This window comes from Sorex fumeus, unplaced genomic scaffold (assembly GCF_029834395.1).
Source record: "Sorex fumeus unplaced genomic scaffold, SorFum_2.1 ptg000042l, whole genome shotgun sequence".
NCBI classification, from domain to species: Eukaryota; Metazoa; Chordata; class Mammalia; order Eulipotyphla; family Soricidae; genus Sorex; species Sorex fumeus.
Genome location: NW_026606099.1, coordinates 4,950,439 through 4,961,881, shown reverse-complemented (window position 1 = coordinate 4,961,881; position 11,443 = coordinate 4,950,439). Strand labels below are relative to the sequence as shown.

Below are 11,443 nucleotides of genomic sequence, written 5' to 3'. Positions count from 1 at the left end.
ATCACATGGGCTTCTTTTGCACTTGGCCTACACTGAACTCTGGTTCAATCCCGGCAGCACAAATGGTCAATCCCCCAGCACTGCTTGAGCTCACTCCTGAGTGTAAAATCAGGAATAAGCCTTGAGCATGACCAGAAACCAAAAACTTTCAAAATAATAACGTAAAACAAATAACCCATCTTAGCAAAACAAGCACAATACCCAGTAAGTGTAAAGTTTCACTCCCTTCAGTCACTATAGAACGATGAAAACAATAACTTTTTTTTGTCTTTTTTTTGTTTTTGCTTTTTGGGTCATACCCGGCGATGCACAGGGGTTACTCCTGGCTCTGCACTCAGGAATTACCCCTGGCGGTGCTCAGGGGACCATATGGGATGCTGGGAATCGAACCCGGGTTGACCACGTGCAAGGCAAATGCCCTACCCACTGCGCTATTGCTCCAGCCCCTAACTTATTTATTTTTAATCCTCTTCTGAAGGTAGGAGCATAGTACAGGGTGGGAGGGTGTGTGCTTTACACTCAGTTGACCCGGGTTCAATCCCCAGCATGCCATGTGCCTCCCCCCCAAACAATGCAGGATAAATTCCTGAGTGCAAATCCAAGAGTAACGCCTGAGCAATGCCACGTGGCCAAAAAAAACAAAAAAGAGGGAAAAAATCATCTTCTGGAGTGAAAATGGCTTAAGTAAAATTAGTAGCATGAAAAGTGTCTTCAAGGGGGGCTGGAGTGATAGCACAGCAGGTAGGGCGTTTGCCTTGCACGCGGCTGACCCAGGTTCGATTCCCAGCATCCCATATGGTCCCCTGAGCACCGCCAGGGATAATTCCTGAGTGCAGAGCCAGGAGTGACCCCTGTACATCACCGAGTGTGACCCAAAAAGAAAAAAAAAAAGTGTCATCAAGCCAAGTTCAGTCCCCTAGAACTAACTGACTAGAAAAAGGTGGCTTCACTGGTGCTTACCTGGTTAACACCTAAGTCCAGCTTCACAGTTCTCTTTTTTTCAGCTAATGAGGAGGACTGAATTCTGGGGAAGAGCTGCTATGAGGATGCCTTTCCCAGATCCTAAAAGGAAGGGAAAGGACGTAATTATCCTGTGTCAACCTAAAGGCGCCATCTGCAGTTCTTTTCTGTGACTGCACCAAGCCTGTCCCTTCTATTTTATTAGGATCGCCCACTGTTAAAGAAATAAGAAAAACAAGAGATATTAAACTCAGTCAGGAAATTCTCAAAAGCCTCCAGGGCCCTAGAGTAAAGCAAACAGCTTTTAAGACACAGCACCTAGGACAACAGCTATAGACCGTGGTCGGCTGGAAGCTCGATGAGCAACGGGAAAAAAAAGAAGCAAATACATTCTTCAGGCTGCTTGATTTAAAGGATGATATATCATCCAGACCTTGAGAACTTAATAGCCCCACAGCACCCCGTTCTGTCTGAACACATCTGACAATTGCATTTAGTTCTGGGCACCACAATTTAAGAGCAATATTGACAAGAGCCATAAAAATGGTCGTGCCCTTTGACCCCAGTAATCCCACCTATGGGAATTTATTCTGAAATAATTCAAGAGAATAGATGAATTAGACACAGGAAAATATCAATGCAGCATTTTAATAACATAAAATATCATTTATATCCTAAATGTTTCTCAAAAAGAGGGCATTATACAGCATTAAAATATAAATGAAGTATTTGAAAAAATATGTAAGATGGTGTATTCTATGATATGGATGAAATTGAAAACATGTTAAATAAAAGAAGCCAGACACAAAAAAAGACATATTGTGTCTTCATTCATATAAAAAGTTCATGAATTTAAAAAAAAAAGTTCATGGGGCTGGAGTAATATTACATAGGATTGGGCAATTGCCTTCACGTGGCAGACCTGAGGTTCAATGCCCCAGTACCCCAACTGGTTCTCTGAGCCCCACCAGGAATGATTCCTGAGCACGGAACTAGGATAAAGCCCTGACCACAGCTAAGTGTGGCCCCAAAGTAAAGCAAAAATTCAGGACAGAGGCTGAAGATATGGCTCCGTGCTTGAGGCCTTAGGTCAGAGACATGATTTCCTGAGCACTTCCAGGTGTGGTCCAACCACTCCACCACCATCACCACCCCCCAGAAAAGAAAAAAGGTCCAGGATAAGTAAACCTCTAGAAACACAAACTAGATTAGTAGTTGCAGGACTGCAGAAGAGCAGGTGAACAGTAGTGATTGCTAGTGGATAGCAGGTTTATTTGACAGCCCTTTGAGTATACAATAAAAAACCCAAATTGTATCTTTTCAAAGGGAAAATGAATGACATATGAACTCTCTGCCATTAATATATATGCATATATATATATATAAAACATATGAATGTCTATAGATTTGGGGGAATTGGGCCACACCAAGCAGTGCTGGGGGCTACTCCTGGCTCTGTGCTCAGGCATTGGTCCTGGCAACATTCAGGGGACTATGTGGTTCCTGGGACTGAACTAGGGTAAACTGTATGCAAAGTAAGTTCCTTAACCCCTATATTATTTCTTTATTCCATATGTATAGATTTTTATAGTTTTACAAAATACATTTTTTTTTGCCTTTTGGGTCACACCCAGCGATACACAGGGGTTCCTCCTGGCTCTGCACTCAGAAATTACTCCTGGGGGTGCTCAGGGGATGCTGGGAATTGAACCTGGGTCAGCCGTGTGCAAGGCAAATGCCCTACCCACTGTGCTATCGCTCCAGCCCCTCACCAGACTCCTTGAAATACAATTTTTTTAAAATTTTTTGCTTTTTGGGTCACACCCAGAGATGCACAGGGGTTACCCCTGGCTCATGCACTCAGGAATTACTCCTGGCGGTGCTCAGGGGACCATAAGGGATGCTGGGAATCGAACCCGGGTCGGTCGCGTACAAGGCAAACGCCCTACCCGCTGTGCTACTGCTCCGGCCCTCAAAATACAATTTTTATAGAACAACGGGTAGGGCATTTGTCTTGCACGCAGCTGATCTGGGTTTGATCCCTCTGTCCCCCTCGGAGAGCCCGGCAAGCTACCCAGAGTATCCCACCCACACAGCAGAGCCCAGCAAGCTCCCCATGGTGTATTTGATATCCCAAACACAGTAACAACTAGTCTCACAATGGAGACATTACTGGTGCCCGCTTGAGCAAATTGATGAACAACGGGAGGACGGTACTACAGTGCAGTGCTACAAAATATTCTATATATGCATGTGTTCATGAAGTCTTCAATATATATATAATTCAGTGAAAGGTGAAAAGCTGTATAAAGGTGTGTCCTTGATTCAATAATGTAAAGGTTAATTATCCACATTTATAAATGAAGACTTGTAGAGATCACGGATAAATAAAAAGTTTGATGGCCTTTTGAGTTTGGAGGTGGGCAGCCATTGTTTCACTTTCAACAATTAAACATTTTCTTCCCAAAATAGTGTCCACAAGAGGGCAGACAAACCATTTAGCCAAATCATTTAGCACAAGTCCCAGCTGAAAAGTCAGGTACCCAGAATCCAATGCTGAAACAATCTTTTTTTTTGGGGGGGGGGTCACACCTGGCGTTGCACAGAGGTTACTCCTGGCTTATGCTCTCAGGAATTGCTCCTGGCAGTCCTCAGGGGACCATATGGGACACTGGGAATCGAACCCTGGTGGGCCCCATGCAAGGCAAACGCCCTACCCGCTGTGCTATTGCTCCAGCCCCTGAAACAGTCTTAAAGGTCGGCAAAGTTCAACTTCCTCACATGACAAGAAACTATAGTGTTTTTAAACAAGCTTAAAGGAAAAGAATGGAAGGATACGAAATGAAGGGCTGGTTCTTCTCCAGACAGAACTAGAAAGAGATACAATGAAGTTAATTACTGTGATTTTTATAGCACATAGTGTAGATGGAAAAGTTCTGTTTCAAGTAATCCCTTGCAAACATTCCAAGTAAAGTCTTATGGATGAGTCGTAAGTAAAAGTAAAAGTAAAGGCCCTCCCGTTGCTCATCGATTTGCTCGAGCAGGTCTAGTAACGTCTCCATTGGAGATTTTGTTGTTACTGTGTCTGGCATATCGAATACTCTCGGTAGCTTGCCGGGCTCTCCGAGAGGGGCGGAGGAATCGAACTCGGGTCGGCCATGTTGGCTGTGTACAAGGCAAACGCCCTACCGCTGTGCTTGATGGCCGAGTGGTCTAAGACGCCAGACTCATGAATGAGTCGTAAAGATTCAAAAAAAAAAAGAGATACAAGAAGCAATTTCAGAACAATAAAATTACTTAACAAATGAGGATGGAGAAGGGTGTAGACAAGTCAGCGAATTCTAGTTCAGAACTTCTTTTGAGGGAACACATCTGGCAGAGCTGTGGTTCTTTACTGGGGTCATTCCTGTGGTATTCAAGGAACCACCGAGTGCCTGGAATTGAACTGGCTATGTGCAAAACAAGTGCCCGATCCCCTGTACTATCTTACTGATCCCAAATTCCTCTTGTCACAGCATAGTATGTCACAGCATAATATGTGAAATATTTGCATATTTCTCCATTAATTTCAGTGCTCTGCACATTGAAATGCAAAAGTGAAGTAATCTGCCTCTGACTCATCAATGTAACAGGGATAAGTAAAAGATAAGCAGTACATTCTTTAAAAGATTTGTATTGGTTTTAGGAGCCAGAAAGATAAGACAGAGGGTAGGGTGTTTGCCTTGCATGCAGCTGACCCAGGTTAGATCACTGGAATTCCATATGGCCCCTGAGCACCGCCAGGAGTGATTCAGTGAGTTCAGAGGCAGGAGTAAACCCTGAGCATCACCAGGTGTGCCTTCCATCCAGCAAGAAAGAAAGAAAGAAAGAAAGAAAGAAAGAAAGAAAGAAAAGATTTGCATTGGTTTTATACTGTCTTTGACTTCACGATTTTGTTTCGTCTCTACCCCTGACAACTGCCTGGGCTCTGACCCTCACGACATGGTACCAAGGGAAAAGAGGCAGGAATATAATAGTCAAGAAATTAGAGGGGCTTAAGATATAACAGATAAGGGGCTGGAGCAATAGCACAGTGGGTAGGGTGTTTGCCTTGCACGTAGCCGACCTGGGTTCGATTCCCAGCATCCCATATCCCTGAACTCCACCAGGGGTAATTCCTGAGTGCAGAGCCAGGAGTAATCCCTGAGCATCGCTGGGTTGACCCTCAAAAAAAAAAAAAGATACAGCAGATAAGGCACTAGCCTTGCACGTGACTGAGCTGGGTTTGATCTCCAACACCGTATGTGGCCCCCTCCCTCCCACAGGACCTCCAGGAATCATCCCTGTGCACAAAGTCAGGAATAACCCTGAGCAATGCTGAGTTGTGACCCAAAAAAACAAAATCCCAAAACAAAAGAATTCAGGAATTCAAGACACAGTCTTCTACCACTACCGCTTTGTTACCCCTTTTTTGTTGGGGAGTTGGGCCACACTTAGCAGTGCTCAGGAGACCTGCAGGATCGGTCACTGTTTTCTCACCCTTTTAAGTTTTTCTCATCTTCACTGCAAGCAGACTGTTCAATGCTGTCGGGAGACCCAGTGTGGGCAGAGCTGGGTTGGGGCAAACTGTTTTGGTCTCCAAGGAGAAGTCCATCCTCTAAGAAAAGATTTTTTTTTCTCAGCTCCAGGCTCTCCCGGGTTTCCTGAGCCGACTCACGATTTCATACAACGACTGGATCTCTAGGAAGTGCCGCTGAGCTTCCTCTGGTTGGTGTTGGTTGTGGTCAGGGCGCCAGAGTTTCACTAGCTCCGGGAATCTCTGGTCTATTTCTTCATCTGTGGCGCCCTCTGAGATTCCCAAGACCTTAGGAAAACAGAAATTAACAATTAGAGGCCACATACTCTTTTTTCTCCCTGCTGTTTTGCATAAACCAGCAGGGGGATCTCTGGAAATGGTCAGTTCCAAAGACCCAGAGTCTCAGACCTCAGCCTGCTTCAGCTTTTGTTGGTTGTTTTGAGGTCACACCTAGTGGTGCTCAGGGCTTTCTCCTGGCCCTGAACTCAGCGATCCCTCCTGGCAGGGCTTGGAAAACCACATGGGGTGCCATGATAGCACCTGGTCAGCTGTGTGCAAGGCAGAGGCCTTACCCGCAGTATTATCTCTCTGGCCTCAGGGCCTAGACTGTTGAAACATGGACAATTTCTGAATCTCAAGGCAAAAACCAAGATCTCGCTTTAATCATGCTGTTCATTCTCCAACCTGGAACTTCACATCCCTGACATATACGCAAGAGAAATAAGCAGATATGTACCAGAGACATATATAAGACTGTTCACAACAGTTCTATTAAGAATAGTCCCCAGCTGGCTACAATCCAAATGTTTGGGGGCTGAGGATGTAGCATACCATGTATTTGTAAGACCCTGGGTTTGATCCTCAGTATCACCAAAATGAAGCAACCAAGGGTTGATATGATATGGAGATGGTATTGTCCTACAATGAGATTTATATAACAATGAAAACAGGGGACAGAGAGATAGTACCGTGGATAGACTGCTTGCCTGCACATGACCGACCCAGGTTTATTTCTGGCATCCCATAAGGTTTCCCAAGCCCACCAGGAGTGATCCTTCAGTGGAGACCAGGAGTAACCCCTGAGCACCCACTGATGTGGCCTCAAAAAAAAAAAACAACAAAAACCCCAGTGAAAACAATTTACAACTGCACGCAACAGTATAAAGACATCTCACAAATATATTTAATAAGTCAGACATAGTAGAAATGAAAAAATAAAAGAAGGGTTGGAGAGAGAGTACAGGAGGCATGGCACCTGTCCTGTACATAACCAACCTGGTTTGATCCCCAGGATTCCCTATAGTCCCCTGAATATTGCCAGTAGTCCCTGAGTACAAAGCCAGGAATAAGCTCTGAGCACAACCAAGTATGGCACAAAAAAACAAACAAAAAAAATCAAAAGAAGGATAGTACAGCATGTAGAGCATTTTCCTTGCACGCGGCCAATCTGGGTTGATTCCTGAGTGCATGAGCCAGGAGTAACCCCTGTGCATTGCCGGTTGTGACCCAAAAAGCAAAAAGAAAAAAAAAGGGCAAACCTGGGTTAGAAACATACCAGTCAACTCTGGTTCAAGCCTGAGCACCACATATGGCCCCTTGAGCACTACAATGAGTGATCTCTGAGGGCAAAGCCAGGAATAAGCCCTGAGCACTACCAGGTATGGCAAAAAAATTTTAAAAATTTAAAAGGAGTAGGGAGGCAAAACTAATGTTGCCTCAGAAATCAGACTAGAGGTCTAATTAGAGGTCACCTCTGAGGCAAGGAATACAGATTGAGAGGGGACAGGCTGTAACGTTTGTAGACCTAGAAATATGCAATACATATTTCTGAATAGTGATCACACAGATGTATATTAAGTGTACTTTATATGTGCTATTCTTCAGTTAAAAGGGAGTGGTTTACAGTATCTTTTCCCGACTCATGATTAGATTTCATACTCCTTCATCCAGTACACAGAAGCACAAAAAAAAAGCCAGAACATCCTCTGGGCCAACCATGAAAACAACACTTTAAACGTACGAGCCCAGAAAAGACGAAGTCATGAAATTTATATACAAGTGGTACTTGCTAGTATCATGCTAAGTATCATGCTTGAAAGTATCATGCTAAGCGAAATGAGTCAGAAAGAGAGGGACAGACATAGAAAGATTGCATTCATCTGGGGAACATAAAGTAACAAAATAGGAGACTAACACCCAAGAATAGCCAAGATAAGTACCAGGAGGATTACTCCATGGCTTTGAGGACAGCCGCACACGCTAGGGGAAAAGGCAGCTCAGATAGAGAAGGGAGCACCAAATAAAGGGTGTTGGGAGGTTCCTCTCAGGATGGGAAATATATGATGAGAGTAGACTATAGACCGAACAAGACTGCCACTCAATGTCTCTTTTGCAAACCACAGCACTCAAAATGAGAAAGATAACAAAAGGGAATGCCTTGCCACAGAGGCAGGGTGGGATGGGGGGGATGGAGGGTGGGAGGGATACTGGGATCCGTGGTGGTGGGAAATGGGCACTGGTGGAGGGATGGATATTCGATCATTGTATAACTGAAACCCAAGCACAAAAATTTGTAAGTCTACAGCTGTACCTCATGGTGTTTCACTAATAAAAATTTAAGAAAAAAAAAAACAACTTACAGGCCACCCCCAAGGAGGATTAGTCTAACTCACAGAGCCATTCTAGACCTAAACGAGAGGAAGAAAATCTTACCTGGTAAACCAGCTGATGCGTCTCATCTTGAAAACTTTGAACAAGCTCATAGAGCTTATCCCACTCCTGAAAGGAGCTGCTAAAGCCGGGGTCCCCCACCGAGAGCCTCCAAACCCGGTAAGGCAGAGGGCAGGCGGACTCCAAGAAGTGGCCAAGGAGGGAGAAGAAGCTGAACCAACTCGATAAAGAGCCAAGGGTCTCTGCCACATAGCTGAGGGTGGCAGTGGTGTGACACAGGGCACTGTATGCCAAGGGGCCGGTGAAAGCAAGGTAAGCCAAGCCCAGATGGCAGAGTCACGCACCAAGTGTCTCTGACCTCACAGAGGCTTTGTAGCGATGATGCTTCTGAGCTGCGATGCTGGCTGCTAAGATAATGGGCAGGATAGCAACTGGGCATTCATAGAAGATGGGGGAAGTGAAGTAAGGCTGACCTAAGCGTGTTCTTGACATCTGAGGTCCGGTTGCCAACGACAGCCACCAGCAAGACCTCTAAGCCAACTGCCAGTGGGAGGCCCACAATATAGAAGTTGGCCATGAAAGAAAGACTAATGAGAGCCACAAGGCCAAAATAGATGCCCACTACTCCAGCCATTGCAAAACAAATGACACTCAGTGGGGACCTCCCCCGACCTGCACTCTGCCTGTGCCCTTGGGCTCTGCTGGCCTGGGCTACAAAGCTTGGGAGCTTCCAGAACTCCCACCCACCACCCTCCAAAGTAAGCATCCAGAGCAATGCATGGCTGTCCCGCCCCAAGCACAGGTGATGGAGTCCGGCAGGGCCCCCCACAGCCCAGAAACACATAGGTCACCAGGAGACCTTTGGCCATTCTTTGCAGAAAGAGTGTCAGCACAGGTCCAAGGAACCCGGGCACCACTACAAGTGAAGGTTGGGGTCCTCTGTAAGATTTTGGGCTGCCATGGCCAGAGTTATCCTCAGACCCTAAGAGAAAGGAAAAAACAGAGGTAAGACAATATCAGGTTCGGGGCCGGAGCGATAGCATAGCGGGTTGGGCATTTGCCTTGCACACAGCCGACCTGGGTTCGATCCCCAGCATCCCATGTGGTCCCCCAAGCACCGCCAGGAGCCAGGAGTAATTCCTGAGTGCAGAGCCAGGAATAACCCCTGAGCATCGCTGGGTGTGACTCAAAAAAAAAAAAAGATTCCAGCACAGTAATATTTTCTCTTTCCAAAGCAGATATCTGGTTCAATAGGTAAAGTGCTTGACTTGCCTGGGTCGGCCTGCTCAATTCCTGGCACTGCCAGAAACACCTCCAAGCACGGAACCAGAAGTCCCTGCCCATCACCATCAGGTGTAGCCCCAAAACCCCAAAAATATTTTTTTTTTGCTTTTTGGGTCACACCCAGTGATGCTCAGAGGTTATGGCTCTACACTCAGGAATTACTCCCGGTGGTGCTCGGGGGACCATATGGGATGCCGGGGATCGAAACGGGGTCAGCTATGTGCAAGGCAAATGCCCTTCCCACTGTGCTATCTCTCCGGCCCAAATAAAAAGAAAAAAAAAAGGAATAAAAAACTAATTCAGATCTTCCTGAGTATCCCTGAACTACTGGTTCTCCTACATCTTTAATCAGCTATAGCGAAGTCAAATTTGGTGGAGAAATAACTTCAATTTGATAACTGAGGAATATGCAGACAAAAAACTAACAGAAAACCCATCAGAACACAAAAGCTTAAATTTTAGGCCTCTCTCATGCCTCTTGACTCCTGCCATGCAAACAGGAAATAGAGTAAACAGGAGTGAACAGAAGGTCCTTCAAAGTTGCTACTGTAGCACTGTCATCCCCTTGTTGATTGATTTGTTCCAGCGGGCACCAGTAATGTCTCCATTGTGACACTTGTTGTTACTGTTTTTGGCGTTTCCAATACACAACAAGGAGTAGCTTGACAGGCTCTGCTGAGCTGGCGGGATACTCTTGGTAGCTTGCCGGGCTCTCCGAGAAGGACGAAGTTGCTACACACTTTTAAAATCTCCTCCAGGGGCTAGAGTGATAGCACAGCAGATAGGGCATTTGCCTTGCATGCGGCTGACCCGGGTTCAATTCCAGACATCCCATATGGTCCCCGAGCACCGCCAGGAGTGATTCCTGAGTGCAGAGCCAGGAGTAATCCCTGAGCATCGCCAAGTGTGACCCAAAAAGCAATCTCCTCCACCACTTCCCGTCCCAGTTCCTTTTGGGGACCTTCAGATACTCAGAAGCTTTAGGACAGGTGCTCTCTCCAGCTCTCCAGGACAGGAAATCTTCCCAAGTCAAACTTAAAAGAGGTTTTTCGTTCCTTCTACTTAAAACAACTCCAGAAAATCATTTCCTGTTTGCTTGGTTTGGGGCAGTAACCTGGTGGTGCTCATGATCACTCCTGGTCGGTGCTGGGGAGGCTCATACATGCTTACTAGATAGAACTGGAGTCCGCTGCATGCAAGGCAAGTGCTCTCTCTCTCTATGTTATCTCCTGTGGAAGATAATTACTCTGTTTGGGGGAGGGGGACCATACCTTTGTGCTCACAGCTACTTCTAGCTCCATGCTCCGGGTGGCTCTAGTTGCTGCTTAGGAGACCGTGGGTTGCCGGGGTACCAACCCAGCCTCCAACATGCAAAGCCTGACTGTGGAACTGGCTCTCTGGCCTGGAAAAGTACATGCCTAGACCCTGGCATCCCACCATTCAACCACCTCCTACCGTGGCAGGCTTGCAAAAATTCTCCAAAGGCTCCAGCACTTCAAACCTAAGAGCCAAAGAGCCCCTGGTGCTTCCCGACTGGCTTCATGAGCACCTGCCGCGACCCGCTCGGTCCCAGGACCGTACCTGCGTCCCCGGCTCCCTGCGGTCACACCAGGCTTCTCCTCGGACCGCACAGTCCAGATGGCCCCTCTCACAGCTCCCACTGCACCCGGACGGACTTTGGCTTGCAGTGTTTGCCGTGCCAGGAAGTCGGCTCTGGCAGTGTGACTCCGGCCCCTCCCCGAGCCCAGTCGGGACAGCCGCAGCGCACCCCCAATCACCCCCAATCACCTTCAGGCTCGGGCTCCTGCTGCCCTGGCGGCCGCGGGGCTGGAGGGTTCCCAGGCGCCGGGCGCGCCCACTCCCGGCCGAGCGCCCGCACGCGAGCCCGCGGCCGCCAGGTGGCGCTGCGGCTCGAAGACGCGCCAGTCGGGCGGGTCTTGAGGTTCACCTTGTCCAGCGGCTGGGGCACAGCTG

General features: G+C 47.0%; 1 protein-coding gene across 1 annotated transcript; it reads right to left on the bottom strand.

Annotated features, from left to right (window-relative positions):
• Positions 1-5,617: 5,617 nt before the first annotated feature.
• DNAJC22 (DnaJ heat shock protein family (Hsp40) member C22) lies at positions 5,618-11,102 on the bottom strand. The gene is given in 5 exon segments (XM_056119988.1): positions 5,618-5,803; positions 8,228-8,662; positions 8,664-9,026; positions 9,028-9,167; positions 11,051-11,102. Coding segments are annotated over 4 exon segments (1,011 nt in total). The 5' UTR covers positions 9,055-9,167; positions 11,051-11,102.
• Between the last annotated feature and the right edge of the window lie 341 nt (positions 11,103-11,443).